Raw genomic sequence first — 19939 nt, forward strand, 5'->3', positions numbered from 1 at the left:
GCCGGTGGCGTACGCAGCGCTGCGTGCGCAGGCGGCGTTACGTAGCGCCGGGGGCGTCCGCGGCGCTCTAGTGCGCAGGTGGCGTACGCGGCGCTGTTTGCGCGGGCGCGGCGGCGGGGCGGCGGCGGGGCCATGGCGCTGGGGGAAGGCGGCGGCGGCGGCAGCCGGCTGCGGCGGCAGCTGGAGTCGGGCGGCTTCGTGGCGGGCGAGTACGTGAAGCAGCTGTCGCAGCAGTCGGACGGCGACCGGGACCTGCAGGAGCACCGGCAGCGCATCCAGGCGCTGAGCGAGGAGACGGCGCAGAGCCTGAAGCGCAACGTCTACCAGAACTACCGGCAGTTCATCGAGACGGCGCGGGAGATCAGCTACCTGGAGAGCGAGATGTACCAGCTCAGCCACATCCTCACCGAGCAGAAGGGCATCATGGAGGCCGTCACGCAGGCCCTGCTCCTCCAGGCAGACCGCGACGACCCCGCCCTGGGCCCCCGCCGCGCCGCCGCCGCCGCCGACCCGTTCCTGCCGCTGTCGGCCAAGGAGGCGGCGGGCGGCGGCGAGGAGGGGCGGCAGCGGACGCTCACCACCCTCCTGGAGAAGGTGGAGGGCTGCCGCGACCTGCTGCCCGAGAGCCCCGGCAAGTACCTGGTGTACAACGGCGACCTGGTGGAGTACGACGCCGACCACATGGCGCAGATCCAGCGGGTGCACGCCTTCCTCATGAACGACTGCCTGCTCGTGGCCACCGCCCTGCCCAACCGCCGCGGCGCCTACCGCTACGACGCCCTCTACCCCCTCGACGGGCTGGCGGTGGTCAACGTCAAGGACAACCCGCCCATGAAGGACATGTTCAAGCTGCTCATGTTCCCCGAGAGCCGCATCTTCCAGGCCGAGAACGCCAAGATCAAGAAGGAGTGGCTGGAGGTGCTGGAGGAGACCAAGCGCAACCGGGCCCTCAGCGAGAAGCGACGCCTGGAGCAGGAGGCCTTGCCCCGGCCCGCCCCGACGCCCCCCGAGTCCACCAACCCCTTCGAGGAGGAGGATGAGGAAGAGGAGGAAGAGCCCTCTGCAGAGGAAGAGGTGGTCGACCTCTCGCTTGAGTGGATCCAGGAGCTGCCGGAGGACCTGGACGTCTGCATCGCTCAGCGGGACTTCGAGGGAGCGGTGGACCTCCTAGATAAGCTCAACGAGTACCTGGGGGACAAGCCCGTGAGCCAGCCCGTGAAGGAGCTGCGGGCCAAGGTGGATGAGCGGGTCCGGCAGCTCACGGACGTGCTGGTGTTCGAGCTGTCTCCAGACCGCTCGCTGCGAGGAGGGCCGCGGGCCACGCGCCGAGCCGTGTCCCAACTCATTCGCTTGGGTCAGTCCACCAAGGCGTGCGAGCTCTTCCTGAAGAACCGGGCGGCTGCGGTGCACACGGCCATCCGGCAGCTGCGCATCGAAGGCGCCACGCTGCTCTACATCCACAAACTCTGCCATGTCTTCTTCACCAGCCTTCTAGAGACGGCGAGGGAGTTTGAGACGGACTTCGCTGGCAACAACGGCTGCTACTCTGCCTTCGTTGTGTGGGCCCGCTCGTCCATGAGGATGTTTGTAGATGCCTTCAGTAAGCAGGTGTTTGACAGCAAAGAGAGCTTGTCGACCGCAGCGGAGTGCGTGAAGGTAAGTGTGACCACAGAGGGTGGTGTGACGAGGTGGCCTGAACGCAAGCTATAAGGTTTGCAAATCTTCATTTCTAACCCTAGAAATTGTTGACAGAGTGTTGCTGGAGAGGTTTCCTGCATTGAACAGTTCATAGTCACGTGGGGTTGGTTTGTGTTTTTTTCAGTTTATCAGAAGAAAGTGTTAAGATGAGAATGCACAGTAAGAAAAACCCTGCCCTTATCAGAAACACAGAATGTGTTCGTTCTTAATTTGCCGTTGACCAGTAGGAGATCCTAAAACTTGTAAAAACCCATCTGAATGATGAGTATTTTGAAGGCTTTTTGTTTGTTTTCCAAGCCTACTCTGGACTATGCTGCCTTGATCTTTTTGTGGGACTAGCTCTCTCAGGTTATGGTATCTTTACTTATAGTAGCTACTGATGGGGGGGAGGAAGGAGTTGTAAAGTGATTGTGCAGAGTATTTTTGACATGCATGGCTTGTCTTTCAGTTATTGATTTCTTTATTAATAAGGATTTTCTTAAGGCAGAAGAAGTAAATGAAACATGACAAATGCTTCCCTGCTTTCTGAGAATGATTGAAAAAAAGTTAATGTTTGAAGTGTAAAGGGGGCACGCAAGCTACTAACACTTTGCTTCTCATTAATACCCAAGGTAGCCAAAGAGCACTGCAAGCAGCTCAGCGAGATTGGACTGGATCTCACCTTCATCATTCATGCCCTCCTGGTAAAGGATATCAAAGGTGCTTTACAGAGCTACAAGGATATCATCATCGAGGCCACTAAGCACCGCAACTCTGAGGAGATGTGGAGAAGGATGAACCTCATGACCCCAGAGGCTCTGGGGAAGCTCAGAGAGGAGATGAGGAGCTGCGGGGTGGGGAATTTCGACCAGTACACTGGTGATGACTGCTGGGTCAACCTTAGCTATACCGTAGTAGCTTTCACTAAGCAGACTATGGCCTTCTTGGAGGAAGCGTTAAAGCTTTACTTTCCAGAGCTACACATGGTTCTTTTGGAGAGTCTTGTGGAAATCATCCTAGTGGCTGTGCAGCACGTTGATTACAGTTTACGGTGTGAACAGGACCCTGAGAAGAAAGCATTCATTAGGCAGAATGCATCCTTCCTTTATGAAACTGTCCTTCCTGTTGTGGAAAAAAGATTTGAGGAAGGAGTTGGAAAGCCAGCCAAGCAGCTGCAGGATCTGAGAAATGCTTCGAGGTTGATGCGTGTGAACCCAGAAAGTACCACCTCTGTGGTGTGAAGTGAACTAACTCTTCTTATTAACAGGGCGTGAAGGCACTTACTGAAAATGTTGTACAGTGAATATATGAACTAAATGGTTTTTTGAGTCCCTGAAAAATGTGGAAGGCTAGCTGCAGCATTACAGAGGCTGAAAAATTACAGTCATAGCCTTCAAGAGTTCAACACTTCTTTTGGGAGGGTGTATGGGAGTGAGAGGTAGGACTGAGGTTGCTTGGACAGCATATCCTGTAAGAGTGGTTGGTGTAGTGTTTGTGACTTGGGAAATACTATGATGTACAATTTTTGGCCAAATGTTTGTGAAAGTCTTAAATATATGTAAACTGTGCAGCAGGAAAAGATCACTTCTCGTCACATTGTCCGAGTTCTTTTTTTAAGGCAGTGTTCTGGTGGAAGGGGAAATGCTAAAACACTCCCAGGGTGTGGTATTTGGTGAGGCACATCCACCATCTAGATGTGACTCAGCACCGCAGATAATGTGGATTTGCACATTGTGATTCCTTTGGTAGCAATGCAGACTCTTCAGTTTCTCCTACGTGCAAAATCTCTTCATTCATTCCAGAGACAGATCTAAATTAAAAATCTCATTTGGATAGATTTTTTGTGTTTAGGTGAAGGGGCTTTTTCCTCTAATAAGCTTGCCTGTCAGCTTAAAATACTGCTCTTAGAAGACAAACCCACTGTTGTCAGAAACGCGCGATCCCTGCAGAGAACAAATGAGGATAGTTTTCTTCCCTTCCCCTTTGCGTTCCCCTTGTTTTTTCATGGACTTCACTGGGCTCAGCTCCACGTGGTGAGGTATGCGCTCTTGCTCAAGGTGCTGTCGTAAATGATTTATGGGCCATTACCTGCTGATAGAAACCACAGCGAAGAGGCATAAATGCTCTTGATATGCTCAAACAGGGAGAGAATCATAAGATACTGCTCCGCTTGGAAGAAACTGGATTCTAGTTTTGCTGTACAGAAGCAGCAGAGAATAAGAAGACAGGGTTTAGGGCTTTTTGTAAATCACGTCATCTTCAAAATACACACCCTAACTCTCCTGAAAATATTACTGTTTCCTGTAATACAGCAATAACCAAGAACAATCCTTTTTACAGAAAACACAAGGACTGTATCTGGTTGAGAACTCAGGTGTAGGTGGGGGAAGTTTATGCGAATGCTTTCTTGTTTGGATTGAATGGTGATGCCTATCTTGTTCAGTAAGTGGCAAAATATGAGATAAAATAAGCCAAGTCTTACATAAAGCCTGCCTTTAGGAAGCTGTCAGCATCACCTTCTAAACTGCACAAACTTCCCTTTTAGTGCAGACCTTAATTGTGAGAAAATTGCTGCAGTTTAACATTGGATTAGACCCTCAATAAGTGATCTTAACTGGAATAATTGAGTATCCTATTCCTCTTGTGTTTTCAAATGAAAGCTTTTGCAATTTGTGTCATGATAATGAATGCCTCATGACTGCGTGAGCAAACAAAAGAAACCACTAGTAAAACATTCTGTCTCCATTATTGCTTATACTGGAGGTGTATCATTTCTCCATGTTTTCACACTTCTGGTTTAATGCAGCCTTTGCTTTGGTGACTAGTTTTCATTCTCTTGATCTTTGGATGCATTTTGAGCTGTCAGGTTTTGCGAAGTGTCTGCTTGCTTGCTCTCCAACGTTTGAGTATTTTGCTAGAAAATCAAAAAACAATGTTTTTTAAAGTGTAACTCAGTGCTCTGAGCTAAAACTGTTTGAAAACCACTGTAATAACTATAGTTTTAATATAAAGTACAGGGCTGAGGAGAGTTAGCACTCATGTGAATGTTAGCTTCAAGAGAGCACCGAACAGGCGTATTTTTTTTTTTCCACTAGTGGACTCTCTCGGATACCAGAACCTGGTGAATTGTATTAAAGTAATATATTTTCTGTCAACTGTTTCAAATAGGCAAAGGTAGCAATCCGGATTTACTTAATTTGAGAAATATTTTCAAGTGGATTTTAAGTGAGAACTCTGCATGATGGTGGGCATTTTGGAAGACAAGGAGAAGGGAGGGCATTAATCTATTTAAGGCATGCAGGTCCTCCTGATCTTGTATCTGCTGTTATCTGTGGGGCAGTCGGCTTACGTGGATGTTGGCTTTAATGGATCAGGGAATCTGACCTTTCACTTTGGTGATCAAATGTCATTTTCATGTGCCTGTTACAAATCCACACATTTGAATTGTATAAGCTGGTGTAAGGAGCACTGATAATTTTTAACTTGCAAATCTATTAAAGTCATATGGAAAGAAAAACAATGGCTTAAGGAAAATGGTGTTTAAATTACATTAGCCCCACTTTGTGTGTTAATTCAGTTACAGACAAAGCCGACACATGCTGAAAGTCATTGTTTAATAAATACGTTTCAGATTTGCAGACAACAGTTTTGAATGTCACTTTTCTTTTCCTGAGCTGCTCACTTGTGGAGGTAGTGTGGCTCAAATTGGGATTTGCAGTAACTACTGAACAATACAATAGCAGTTTTGTTGATTTGGGGAAGAGCTAGCTGTAATTTTGCTAGTTATTATTTCTCTTGAGAGAATTGCATATAAAATCTGGTTTCCTTTAGCTGCTGTGACAAAATTGTGATGTGTAAAATGATTTTTCTTTTTAAATTCAGATGAATTTATGTATTAGAATTTAATGCAATAACTTTTCTGAACAGTGAGGACCATATATTAAAACCTTTTGGACATACAACACCAGTGGTGTATTTCCGTTATTATTACATCATCATCAGAAGGAGAATGTTGAGGGCCTGTTTCAAAGTCCAAGTCCATTAATAAATCTCCAGTGATGTCGAAGAGCTTCAGGTCAGTCAACATTTGTGAGGTGGATGTATGAGGCAGCAAGGTGATAAAAGCCAAGAGATGCTAGTTACACTGTCAGTTATGTTCTTACAAAGTCAGCACATAGCGTAATAAGGTGAAATTTAAAAATAATGTTTCTCAAAATAATATCTGATTAAAATTAAGAGGCTCTGCTGTAGTCTACTATGATCTGGGCTAGATATACGAGGCCTTACCAACATCAGGACACTGTAATATCATAAAGTTTACTATCTTCCAGAGCTGATTTTGCCATTAGATACATTCATACTTAACGCTGAATATGCAGTATGCCCCATCCTCTCACTAGGTGGAGTTTTGTCAGTTGAATCCTCCGCGAGCCAGGGGCAGGTATGGATGTTAAATATGTACTGCCTTGCAGCTTGCTTGGGGACGTTTTTATAGTACCATTGGGAATGAAGATGCTGCAACAAATGATTTGAATTTTAGCGTTAACATGTCACAACTCCTTGCTTGGTACTGCTTTTCTCATGTGCTTCCTGATTTTTGTACCACCAGTCTCATAATTCTTCATGTTTTCGTTTCCTGCAGTGTTTCTCCACCATTAGCAGGCATCTTGTGGAGGATCTTGGTTTCTCATGTCTACTTTTTTTAGAAGTATGTACCAATATGTGACTACTGATCTGCCTCAGAGACTTTCTGCTAGACTGCAACCCCCTGCAGGGGTATGGAAAGTTGCTTGTCCCAGCTTCAGCTATCTCATGGTTGCTGCTAACTCTTTACAGCTAAGTGAATGGTATTCATTTTAGTGAGTTCTCATAGCCAAGCCTGCGTGGCCTGTTGTCATTTTACTTCAAGACTGGACTGAAATTCCAAATGAGAGCTCAACCAATCTCATTCATAATGCAGCTTTGTACTCTTAGCACAGTCATGCAGGACCCTAACACCAATCTTCATAACTTACACACTCCTTAAACTCCTCTTGCACAACGCATATTTTAATTGGGCTACCTTTTACTTAAAAATATTAGTAGTTCTGCAAGCTCGTTCTATGAAGAAAGTCAAATCCAGCATGTAGCCTATCTGTCAGAGTTTTGTGAGCATAGCGTGCAGACAAATCCTTTTCCTTGGAGGTTCAATCGTGGTGGTGTATGTTCAGTGCTTACAAACTCCAAAAGCCAGTGGAGAGAGAAACACCACAAACTGTGGAAAGATTGTTTCCCAATCACTTGTAGTATACTGTTTTTATGAAAATAGATTTACGCCCTTTATAACTACAAAGGACACTAACTAGTGTAATAGATCAGTTTTTGCCTGAGCCACCACAGTCACAGAGAGAATAATTACTTCCTGAGTATTTAGGAAACTTTGCTAATGCAATTTTGCTGACCTTAATGTGTCCCATAATACGGACCTGGACTTCAGAGTTACAGGCTCTTCTCTGCTGCAGATGTCCTTGGTCTGAGACAGCAGAGAGCAAGTACTAGTAACTCCCCTTCCCAGAAGTTTACATGACTGACAGGACAGCTTTATGGCAATTTTAGATCACCCTTCTGTGACCCCGTGTTGTTTATGCTCTCTCCCTCCCCATGCTGTAGCTGGATCATGGTTGCATCTCTTTTGATGGGCTGAGCATCCCACTTCTCACCCAAGCAGATTATATGGGAGGATGGAGAGAGGGTCTGCTCCCCAAATTACTTGAAGGAGCTGTGATGGCACACAGTTACCAGTGGGTGTCCCACAAGAGCTCTGCACTGGTGAGCTGTACCTCTGAAGGGAAAACATGCATCTCACCGTAAATGCAAGCAGATATGATTGCGTTCAGCTTGCTCTCACAGACCAGGACAAGAGCTAAAAGTGCATATGAAAGCTGAGATATGAATCTCTTCATGTAATGGCAGGAACTGGATTCTGAGATATGGGCTTAGATTGCCCAAAAGATAATTTGGCCCTGCATCTCTTTGGAATCTTGTTCCAACGTGCTAATATGTTGCATGTGACTATTGAACCTACTGAGTTAGGAAAGTGGATCAGGGAGGCAAGAGGGCAAATTAATTTCACTGCTGTTGGGGAAGTCCTTGGGGGTGCTTCAATTAATGATGATTTCAAGTCATTAAAAAATTAAATAAATCACACAGCTGTTCCCCGAATGAGTCAAAATCAAAGTTCTCCTGAAGGAGAAAACAAGTTAGCCAAACCTTTTGGAATATAAGGCATGCAGATCTAAACACCTGTACATTTGTGCAAAAGTGAGAACTGAAGTTCAGATGGCCCCCAGTCTGACTGGGGGCTGAAAGAAAACCTCGTCTCAGACTCTTCCAAACTTCAGTTCTCTGGTCTCAGAGTCATCCTTTCCCTTTCAAAAATCGCAGTTCATACACAGCTCTCTGTGCCAGTCAGGTTTGTTAAGACTAAGTCTGTCTAATTACAGCTTCAGAGCCCTGCTGCAGTCCGGGGACTCCTGTTGCATTCACTTGCAATTCTCCAGGCCCAGTTTTCACAAGAGGAAGGGGCCCAGCTCCCTGCCACAGCTCCTGCAGGATAGGGCTGTCAGACGGGTACTTGAAGCTCTGCAGGGCATCCTTCCTTCCTCGGGATTCAGGGCATTTTCCTCTCAAAATGTGGGTCTCCGATAAGCACGTCCTATTCTGCTCTTTTTTCTTTTTCCACTAACAACTGGCAGGATTGTTTGTTTTCCTTCCCCACCACCTAACTTCTGTAGAGGTGCGAGATTGGTTTCGTGGAGGAGGCAGGCCTAATGGCATGTTAAATCGTGATCCGTGCATTAGCCTTCCATAATTCAGGCCATACACCTCCCTGCCTGCACTCACTGATGTCCGTGTATGTGGGGAGGAGGGGGACTAGGGGCTTACAAAGAAGGTCTGTCACCTTTGTCCCCCCAAACTTCCACCCAGCAAGGTGCTTAAGATCATCCTTAAGGACCTATATCATGTGCCCCTGAGTCTGACAGGCCCACTCCTATACTCAGAGTATTAGATGTTAAAACGCTTTTCTTGCCTGGAATATCAGTGTATTTCTGTTGAATTTCACAAAACCAACTGGCGAAGAAGTGATAGTGGGGCAATACTGGGGCAACAGCAGCACACACTGGCGAACAAAGTGTGCATTTCTGTGACACCCCTCCTGCAGCGTGACAATTTGTGGTGCCAAACAAAGCCCTTCTCCAGCAGGAGCAGTACTGCCCATAAATCACCAGCGCTGCGGCTTCCCAGGAGGCAGCAAGACCAGAGCTTTACGTGCTAAAATACCCTTGTTTTGCCCTTCGTTTTTCCCCTGCTGGCTTCCCCGCAGAGCAGCAGGCCTACAAGCCCAAGAGCTCGGATCCCAAGCGCTGTCCCCCTGCCCGAAGCAGGTCTCTGTTCTCCCCGTGGGGCCAGGCCCCATCTTGTTTGCGTGGACCCTCGCAGGGTGTGCAGCGGGCAGCAGGCCTCCCCGCTGCCTGCGCCCTCACACAAAATAGCCCCTCTCCCGCTGTGCCTGCAATCAGTGGCCATTTTTTGTTTTGCCCTGAAGTTTATTACCATTTAAATAGCCTCCCAGCCTGAAACGTCCTGGGGGGTTTCTGCCTCTTCTGCTTCACAGCCCGGGAAATTAATTCCAGTAGGATCTTGGCCCTGCAGGAAAACCGTGCTGGTTTAACCGAACCGGCTTAGGAAATGCTTTAGTTAAACACACGCAAAACCTTTTGTCGGCCTTTAGTTTTGACTTTTAGCAGACTTGGCTTGGGGTATAATATGCTTAGACAGGGAAGTGTTTATTCACAATCAAAATTACAGCACCAAACTCTGCTGTCTGGGGCAATGTTTTCTGACTACTGTGGGCAAATTCCAGATTTACCTCAGTGTGTGTTTTTAGGCCTTGAAGATGCAAGGGCCAGACTGCAAACGCCTTTAATCAGGAAGCAATTAATTGCACAAATTTCCTCCTTGCAGCCCGTGTAGCGCTCATCCAGGTAATACTCCCTGGGAGGCAATGGCTCATGCCTGCGCACTACTTTTATTACTGTATATCTCTGCTAATTAGTTCCTGTCGGATGGGAGGCCAGATTGCTACAGGGGGTTCAGATAAAAAGTACAACTAGTTAAGACAATCTAAAGATAGCTTTAAGAAGAAAAACAAATGCTTTGTTTTCCTACTTAACTTTTTTTTTTTTATTACTATTATTTCTGAAGAAAGCTCCCAGCACAGCTCCTACTTTTGCTGGAAGCCAGGACCAGGTTTGTGAAGGTTGTTCCTGTGTGTCAATGCTCAACTTTTTTTCCAGAGCACCCTGGTGCTTGTCCAAAACCGACCCCAAGTAGGAAACAACTTGTTTGTCTCTTTTGCAAAGGATCTTCCATGCAGAGTGATCCCAGTCCTGGTCTCCCTCAAAAAAGATGCTCAGCTTTGATTCGAGAAGGGTGCTTATGCACCAGAGCAGGGATGGCTGGGGAAGGTGGAGCCCTCCGCTGACAGTCCCTGGAGCAGCAGATATGGCATGTCTCACCAAACGTGACAGTTGGGCTTTGGTTGCCCTTCTGCCCTGCACTTGGGTCAGGGACACTTCCAGCCCTGCTAGCACTGACGCCAACCTTGCTCACTGTTTCAAACGCAAGCCCCACATCCTTCCTGTCCTGCATGCTGGCTATAAACAGCAAACTCACTCGTTATGCTATTATTATAATTTACTAGCAGAAACCTTCCTCTCTGTACACCAAACACACAGCTCTTCATGCCTGACCATTATAATTGTATTTCCAATGTTATAAATAACACATTATCCTGGTTTATGTGTTCATGCAAGTCAAGCTATAAACTGGCAGATGAGTGAAATTAACTGTCTCCAGAATTCACATTCCTGTCACTTATTCAATTATTTGATCAACATAATTGCTCAGAGCAAGAGCTAATTGGAAAATGACATGCATTTACCCTCTCTGTAGAGGAAGAGAGGTTTATCGGGTATTTTACTGCAGGCAGTTTCATTACTTCCAATATTCTGGAAGAAACAAGGTTTATAATAGAGCCAGGCCCAAGCACACAAAGCTTGTTTGCTAGCCAGACACTTTCCCATCCTTAAAATAGGTCCAGTATTTTGTGGTGCAAGGGTTTGAACATGTCTATACTTCAAGTACTTTGGCACATAGGTGTGGAAGCTATAAGCCAAGTTTGCCTACAGGAGGCTACAGCACTAAATGTGTCCCTGTTTCTGTACTTCTCTGTTCATGCTGGTGCTGCACTTATATGTGTCTGGTTCTGCCCGAGACCAGATCCCATCCCTGAGAGCTGATACGGAGAGGAGAGTATTGATCAGCTGAAGTAAAAGAGCCTGCTAGTTGTAGGGAAGGCATGCAGTGATTTTATTGTTGTTACTGTTGTAGAAAAGACTGTAATTCCCCACCTTGCCAGCTCAAATCCTGCATCAAGACCGCAGATTGAAACACAGGTACCTTTGGAATGATATTTTTATTCCTCACCACACATGCACGGACACTTTATTATTGAAAGAAATGTAATCTAAAAAGCTGGTGCCAGAGCAGAGGGTGGGGATGGAAAGGACCAGGAGTCAGGAGACTCAAACCCTAAACCAGCCCCTGTTTCCATTATTAGCTCTAGCATTGTTTGGGGTTGGAACATTTGATTTGTTTAAGCAACAGACGAGAAAGCACTTTTCCAGGCTGAGCAGAGGGGGAGGAAGCCCATCTATCAATGCCAACAGTTTGCAACCTATTGTCTGCAGGCCCTGAGGGGACCTCCGGGTTATCTGTAGGGGAAAGGGAGCTAAGAAAATCAACCCTGTTGTCAGTTGCCTTAAATCCATGACAGATGGTCTGCACGTCCAGTGGAAAATATCAGGCAAATTAAAACTGGATAAAAACTAAAGATCCGTGGAACAATATATGTATATATATATTTTTTTCTTTCTCAATTTGATGCCTGAACAGTCTGCCAGTGCAGGCAGGACTGCAGGGGCAGTTTCCCCACCTCTGCCCTGCCCTGGGATGTGCACTGCGGTGCTTTCCTCCTGCTCTTTGTTAGCAGCTCAAGCACCGGTTTTTGGGTACTTGAAGAGCCCCCAGAAGTGGTTCACAGAGTGATGTGAAGGCTGAGAGACATGCTGTCCTGGATCTCGTCCCCTGAGCGCCAGCTGTGCTGCTAGCACTGCATAAATGGCACAGAACAGTCCTGAGAAACAAACTGTACTGCATGCAGTGTCCTAGAGCTTGGTGCTGTCTATATTTGATGAAAACTAGTTAACTATGTGAGTAATTTTTTAGTTCATCTGAGAGGAGATAAAGAAATGCGTGCAGCACAGCCTGTTCGTTCTTACACTAGGACATTTCTGATAATAGTGGAAGTGTGGTGTTCCATTTTATTATTATTACTACATATAAAGAGAATGCAAAAGTAGAAAATAAGAGACTAAAAAAGTAGCCCCACCATGGGTAGCTAGGGAGTGTGCAGTGCCTATGCAACTGTCCCACCAGTCAGCTCCTGGGGAAAGGAAAGCTCGAGCCATCGAACTACCTGTAGGCACAGGTTTGTTGTGCTGCTCTACCTGGATGCTCTGCAGTTTTGAAAATTCCTGCTCACAGCCACAATGAGCTAAAAATGAGGGATGATGCCAGGGTTTTCTATCCTGTGAGTGACTCCGGCTAGTGGACAAATAGCCCCTGAATGTGCTACTGTGACCTCTAAGCTGTGACTAATGGGATAAATCAGTAACCTGATGGCACCGCAGGACATCTCGCATGGAAAATGCAGGGCCCTTTGTCGCCAACACCAGGCACAAAGGGAAAAAAAAAATAAAGAAGACCGGCAACGATCCGTCAGGATCCTGCAAAATCGGGGGTGGGCACTCTGCTACGGCTAGAGCAGGGGCAGCGGCTGTCGCAGGGTAGAACAGGGGGCGTCCCCACAGCTGCGGGACCCCGGCCCCGAAGCACCGCGGCGGCACCGACAGCAGGGGGCGGCCGCCGCCGCCGCAACCCGCATCCTGCAGCCCCCAGCATCGACATGCATCCCTGCACATCCCCATGCATCCCCATGCATCTGCTGCATCCCTGCATCCTGCATCCCCATGCATCCCGACATCCCCGCATCCCGACATCCCTGCATCCTGCTGACATCCCCGCATCCTGACATCCCCGCATCCTGCACCCTGCAGCCCCCCAGCCCTGCAGCAGCCCTGCAGAGCTGTGTGCATCCCTATGGCTCGCCATCCCAGCAGCTTGCAGCCCAATTTTATCCATGTCCCAGCCCAGGGCATGGGGCAGGCGCTGCTGGCACAGTGCTGTTGCTGCTCAGGGGTCCGGGTTTTATTGTGGTTTCTGTCCTCGGAGGCAAGGACAACTCTGTGACTACCGAGGTGATTGGAGTTATACTGGGGCTTCTTGCCTGAGGCCCTGTTATAAACCGTACTGGCAGAGGTGTTATTTCCTTGCTGGGAGCTGGAAAACTCTTTCGGGTGTGGGTTTGGTGCAGCCTGAGGAGACAGCTCTACAAACGTGCATGATGCAGCAGGAGATACTGGTGTGCTCCCGGTCCCATCGCTGCACAGGGCTGAGACAGGCACACAGTGTGGGTAAAATCAACAGCAGCTGCCTCTGCATCTTTTTGGTGCTACAGCCTGGTACTTCACTGTAAGCTTTGTCCCCATCAGGAACAGTCCCTCCCTACGCATGGTAACAGATTTTTCTGCAGGATTTTAGCACTAGAAATGACCGCGGGAAAGCTGGTGCTTTTGTAACACCGGGACATTCTTCTTGCCGACTGTGAATTGACTTGATTGCATTTCCGCAACTGGAAAATTCAATAAACGCAGGCAGAAAAAAAATGTTTGTCCCTCCAGTTTTTGGCCTGTTGCTATCCATTTTCTTGTCCTGCTGAGCCTCGTGCTGGCAACTGCTCTCAGGAGGCCAGTGGGGTGCTTGGTCTGACGGATCCCCTCCTGCCTGGCTCACAGCAGAGCCCTGCTCACACCTGAAGCCACGGCACAGGTGTGCTGCTCCACTGCAAATATATTCCCAGTGCGCATGTGGACTGCCTTAGCTGGAACTTCGTCCTGTTTTCTACTCAGGCACAACTATCTGCTTATTATTTTCTGTGGAGAGAAGGTACTTGAAAAAAAATAAAAATCAAGTCACAAAATGGAACAGAAAATCAAACCATGGAAAATATTTGCAGGCAAATAACAAAAATGCAGTTTGAGTCAATTGAAATATTTCATTTCAATAATTTCAAGCTTTTGTTGTTCACTTGAAAGTAAAATTATTTAAATGATAGAAGGCATTTGAATAAAAGGAAACACTATTATAAATACCAACAACAAAAAACCACAATGACTTAACATTAACAATTCTTTCTTCATTGCTTTTATTTGAGAAATTTATCAGGCATGTTTTCTTCTGCTACTTTCACAAGAAAAACAATAGTTTTAAGGAATCAGTATTCCTCAATTAAAAAAGTAGTTTGCTGAGAACGCTTATCCAGAAAAAGCTGGAAGCACGTAGCATTAAAAGTCTATCAGGAAGCTTTTAGCTCTAGATTGTGTTATATTTCCACTGGCATGACAGAGATGCTTACAAATTAAGTTCAAAGATGCAGCAATGGTGGAACTAAATGCGTATTTCCTGATGCCTGTGCCTATCAGCACAGGGGTGTTTAGACTGCTATTTCCAAATACAAGCTTAATTCCTTCTCATAACAAAGGGAGCAATCAAAACCCCAGTGATTCCCAAAGAGAAATCAGAGCCAGTATACTGGAGGCTTTCTCCCATCTCACTTCTGCCTGTGTTGTGTGAGGAAGAAAGATGCTTGTTGTGGATACAGCCCAGTCCCTGCCCTCCTTCAGTGAGTCAGAGTCAGCTTCTTAGGTCTTACAGATCTTAAGTCAGAATGGAAGGATGGTCTTGTGGCTTAGTATGAGGACTGTGAGTCAGAGGAGTTTATTTATAGGGAAAAAAAAAATGCTCCTTTCATTTATTAGCAGATCTCTCTAACCATCCTAAACAAGTTGCCACTAGAAAATTACAGTTGTCAGCATTTTAAAGCTGCAGAGGGAAAAAAAGAAAAACACAATCAAACAAAAAGAAGTCCAACTGACATTTGATCATTTCTGCAGCAACATTACATTTATAACCAATTGTACTGATATAAAAAAATAAAGCACCAAGGTAAATACCAGCAAAATCCTGATTTGGGTTTCAGGCCAACCCAACTCCCGCTGATTTAACTGGGAATGTTGATTAAAAACCTCAAGCTGTGACCCACAACAATTCAGCCAGGTTACTCCTGCCACTTAGGAAGGCTTGAGTTAAATTGGAAAGTGGGATACAGCCTCAGCGAGTTTATCAGCTGTGAGCAGTATGTTTGTAGGCAGATAACCTGCAAGTACCTCCCTGCTTAGCCTCAGACTCATACAGGGGATTCAATAGGTCATGCGTGTGCTGGTGGGAGATATTAAAGTCATTCAGCAAAAAATGAAAAAAAACCCACAACCCAGCTTTGGAACAATTCTTTGGAAATCAGTCATTCATTACATGCAGTTAATGATCAGTTTGTGGGTTAATAGCCAAACATGAAGTTAAGGATGATTAAAGCTTAAAACAAATTAACTGTTGGGCGACTGCAGTCAAGACAATATTCTGTTAATTTTTGATGGTTTTTTGGATAGCCTCCCATGGAGGCTGAAGAGGGATATTTTAACTTGTCAAGGCAATAGCACCATAGCAACAAATCCTCAAGAAGCCTGTCAATTTGGTGCACAAAATCTGTTTTGCATAACACAGCTTTGATCTTTAAGTGTATTTAGCACTGCCATTTTTTTATGAGTGCGGTGAAGAGGTGAAATAGGTCCCTTGTTCAAATCGGACAACTTATTACTGTCCTTTAGTTTTTGAAGGACAAGCTGTGAAGAAGCATACCTCTTTTAATGTGGAGGTCCAGTCAGGGGAAATAGGCCTTGAGCACGAGGCCATTTACCCTTGGGTTAACAGTGAAGCAAGCCACATGAGGGTTTGCAGAATCCAGCCCTTATTTTATTAAAACAAAACAAAACATATTTTTATTTGTTCAATTCCTGTTTCCCCAGGTGGGTTCCCAGGAGGACACCTCATCCTGTTGTTTTCAAGCTGTGCTTCAGGGGCATGCTGGTGATTTGCATGGAGAGAAGTGGTCAGGGAAGTGGCTGGAGAAAACGCAGGTCAGGCAGGCATACCTACTTCCATGCAAACAAATAGTACAGTGAGGGAGCAGGAGTACTGAAATGCGTTGTAGGCTTGTCCAGCTTCCTTTCTGTTGTCCGTGAAAATCGCCATGGTGCCATTGTTCTTGATGATCCTTGGTTTGTTTTCCAAAAGTATAGCTGGAAGAGAAACTGTCAGGAAACACCAGCACATCCCCACTGCCTAGAAATATAGGCAGTTGTACCTAACCATTCCTGACAGCCCCATGCATCTCACCTTGGTGGAGATGCCACGGCCCCAGCAGGCAACTGCAATATGCAGCTGTCCTTACCACTAGGCAGTTTCACCTGACATCTGTATTGAGCCTCCCTTGCTGCAATTTAAACTCATTATTTCTTGCCTTATTTGCCTCCATATGCCGTGGAGAATGGATTATCCCCCTTCTCTTCAGCCTGGCAAAGCCAAATTTTATTCAGCCCCCTGTTGCTCACACAGCCCCCATGAGGAGCAACCCATTCTTCCTTCCTTCCCTGTGCTGCCTGACAGTGAGTCACTGACGGCCAGTCTGCCCCGAAGCAGCCCAGAACAGTACCCTCTACATCTGTCCTTTTCTGCTGCATTGCTTTTATGCAATGCTGTCTTTCCATCCTTAACCACTTGCTGGAGTTGTTTCTAGCTTTGAGTCCTTCTCAAGCTCTCAGCCCTATCCCTTACAAGTATCTCACGGGATCAGCCAAAGCACATTCCTCTTTGCTCTGCACCCACTTCGCTCTTTTGCTTCCCTTCAGACTGCTGGAGGTGCGGGCTTCACAAAAGCCAGCTCCCAGAGCTGCGGGCCTGCACCATGCACATGTAAACATGCACCAGCTCCACATTAACTGGGAAATAAGATAACCCAAAGCACGAAAGGAAAAAGAACTCTGTGAATAGTCAGAACCTGGAGCTAAACAGAGATATTTTATCCTTCACGTTTTTGTGGGGATTTGTTTTGTGGGGTTGTTTTCTTTCTTTCTTTTTCTTTCTTTCTTTCTTTCTTTCTTTCTTTCTTTCTTTCTTTCTTTCTTTGTTAATTGTTGCTCTGGACATTTTTGTTTTATCAGATGGAGAATGACACTTAAGACCTAACTAATTTGTCCTTCTTGTCAATGGCTCTTTGTTTTCTTTTAGTTTTCTTTTCCTTATTTTTTTTTTTTCCCAAACCTATAATCATTTCTTTTTTCCCTCTGGCAAGCTGGCTACTAGGATCATTATATTCTTGCAAGGCAGCCTGCCTTAGACCTGGTCACACCATTATTTGGGGCAGCAGCAGCAGCAGCCAGGCTGGCAGCACGGCACGCATCCTGGGCTTTCCATGTGAGGCCCTGCACAGAAAACAGCCATGCTCTGCAAATTCAGCCCCCAAAAAACAGCAGGCAGATGCCAAGGACAGTCTGGGCAGCCTGGGGGGAACAAGGAGACAACCCTGGTCAGGAAAAGGAGGCGGCAGCCAGAGCTCAGCAGCTCTGCGTGGAGCAATTTCACAGGGGGAGGCAAGGGAGGCCTGCGTGGCTGTGAGGCCTTGGTGGCAGTGATGTGCTAATTAACAAAGAAGGCAGCGCGGCCCTGCCCGTGCTGCTAAATGGCTGGCGTGGTCCCTGGGGGAGTTTGTCCCAGAGCAAAGCAGTGCTCCTGCAGCCAGCACCTGGTCACATTTAGGAGCTGGGGTGGCCCAGGATGGTTCACAGTGGTTTGGGTGCAGCTCCTGCTCTGTGGGGACAAGAGCTTATCCCTCTGAGGGTGGCTGGTCACTTGGAAGGAACAGTTCGGGGGCTGAAAACCTTCCCTGGGCTGTCTGGCATGATGATCAGTCTTTTAGCTACTGGTTCATCATCCGCCTCTGCTCTTGTATCATGCTCATCACTATGGGGTCAGGGACAGTGAGTACAGAACATCCGCGTTCACACATTGAGGCTTTAGCCAAGAGTTTCATCTGAAAATGCACTCTTTTAGCTATAACGTTATTTTGAGATTTTTATAAGCAGTACCATTTTTTTTGATAACTGAAAAGTCACAATGGGACCCTTTTCCAAAGCTCCTTAGCATTGCCCAGGGCAAGCTCCTAGGCACGTTTGGAGGAGCCCCCTGCACACCTCGGGTGTGGGTTCGCCGCAGCCTTGCCCCAAGCAGTGCAGCTGCAGAGAGCTGGTGGCTGGATTAGGGCTGAGCCCACCCTGGGCTGTAACCCAGGGATAAGGGCTGGGCCATATGGATGCAGGCTGTGAGCCTTCAGCTGCGTTTACACCAGCCTTTTGTTCTTCCCGTCTCACCTCTGGCTGACACCTGCGTGCCTCCTACGTGGAGGCAATATCCGCGCCTTGCAGCCAGGGCCCACTGCGCACACAGGGTGGGGAGGCAAAATTGGATCCTGCCGAGGAGGTGGAACCTGCTTGTGGCCTTTCCCTAATTGCTGTTATCCTTGCTGAGTCTTCTCCTTGCTCGGCACCGCCTCTGGTAGCAAAGTTGTTTTTCAACCATTATCAAAACAATTTAAAAGCAAAAAGGAAACTTGGCAAAATGAAAACTACCAAGAACAACAACAAAAAATCCTCCCAAGAAATCTGGGCCTCATCCACTCTTCTGTTAATTAGCCTTAATGAAAACAATAAAGCCAGAAAGCAAAGCAAAAGTCAATGGAGGTAATTGGGACGGGCTGCTGGAAAAGCAGGAGCTCTGGGAAATGGGGAGATGGCTGCTGCATCACCTCGCAGAGAGCCCCAGATTCCTGGGTTCTGTGCCTCCCTGAGTCCTATTTCACACCAGATCAGACCAGGTGGGGTAATTATTGCAGCTGTATTTTGTGCTGTTTAATAGGTTGTTCTTCCTCAGCTGCTTTTGGGACACAGCAGCACTAGCAGGGAGTGTTCCTGCAGGCATGGCGCGGTTAAACTCACCCAAGCAAGCAAACAGCCCTCTGGAAGAACTCGCTCAGTGCTTCTGCCTGTTCATTTTCATTGAAAAATTTCTGAGGACAACAGTAGCACTTTATAAAGCATGTGTATAGATAAAAAAGCTTTTGGACTTCTTCCTCCTCCTCTCTACTAAATACTTTGCTGCCTCTTTTGCATTGCCATTCCTATTGACGTAAGCTGAAGATAAGAAACGTTTGCCTGTGGTGCCTCGTTCAGTTTTCCACGTGTGGCTTCTGTGCTGATTTGCCCTGTGTCTCTGCTGAGGTTTCAATCCACTTTCGACCAAAAGCATCAGGGTCCTTGCTCGGCTTATCATACCAACACAGCTGGCAACCTATTAATCTCCCACTCCCAGTGCCTTTACTTCAGTGGGAAAGCTCTGCATATTAGTGGTTTGCATTTATAGCTAACAGAATCAGGCACTCAAAGCCCCTCTCCTTCACTCTTAGAGCAGAGGAGCTGCAACCTTTTCGTCCCTCTTGCTCTGATACTCTTTTGAAGGCATGGAGAGCCTTAAAGCAGTGGGAGAAGTAGCTTTGCATTGTAGAGGCCTACTGGTAGCACCGTCCTGGCAACCCTTTGGAAGCCCAGCTGAACGCTGAGGCACGGGGAGGTCTGTTTGCTCTGCACTGGGTGAATCCTGGCCTTTACTTTCCTGTCTTAGTTTTGCCATGCAGCACAGAGAAGCCGTGGCTCTTCTCCTCTGCTCGGCTGTGGAAGCCGTCCCGCAGTGCACCTCTGGGCTGTAAGTAGGGCAGTGATCGGGGAAGCACAGCCTGCTCACTTTCAATAAAACCGACACTTGTGCTGGATTGTTCCGAGTCTTTTAATCCCCACCAACAAGATCCTAGCAACTGCTTTCAGGAAAGGTCTTTAAAAGTGGAAAGGGAGAGGTTTCTCAGCAGTTGGCATGGGCTTCGTCCAAGTCTGACACTGAGAGGAAACGGCCAGCTCCAAAGGAGATAGCACGAGGAGCAACCATCGTTTTTCAGACTTTAAAAGTAACCAACTAAAAATGTCTGGGCCAAATTGCCCGTGCAGGCATGGCCACATGGCCCTGCTGGCTGGGGCAAGCT

General features: G+C 47.0%; 1 protein-coding gene across 1 annotated transcript; it reads left to right on the top strand.

Moving 5' to 3' along the window:
- The first annotated feature begins 8 nt into the window (after positions 1-8).
- Positions 9-5639, top strand: EXOC8 (exocyst complex component 8). Its single transcript, XM_013199813.3, has 2 exons — positions 9-1656; positions 2310-5639. Exons 1-2 carry the CDS (start codon positions 133-135, stop codon positions 2916-2918), a joined length of 2133 nt encoding a protein of 710 aa, XP_013055267.2. The 5' UTR covers positions 9-132; the 3' UTR covers positions 2919-5639.
- Positions 5640-19939: the final 14300 nt, after the last annotated feature.

This window comes from Anser cygnoides, chromosome 3, assembly GCF_040182565.1.
Source record: "Anser cygnoides isolate HZ-2024a breed goose chromosome 3, Taihu_goose_T2T_genome, whole genome shotgun sequence".
NCBI classification, from domain to species: Eukaryota; Metazoa; Chordata; class Aves; order Anseriformes; family Anatidae; genus Anser; species Anser cygnoides.

Coding starts and splice junctions, on each gene's coding strand:
- EXOC8 (XM_013199813.3), top strand. CDS start 133: ATGGCGCTGGGGGAAGGCGGCGGCGGCGGCAGCCGGCTGCGGCGGCAG. Junction 1,657..2,309: donor CCGCAGCGGAGTGCGTGAAG/GTAAGTGTGACC, acceptor TTAATACCCAAG/GTAGCCAAAGAGCACTGCAA.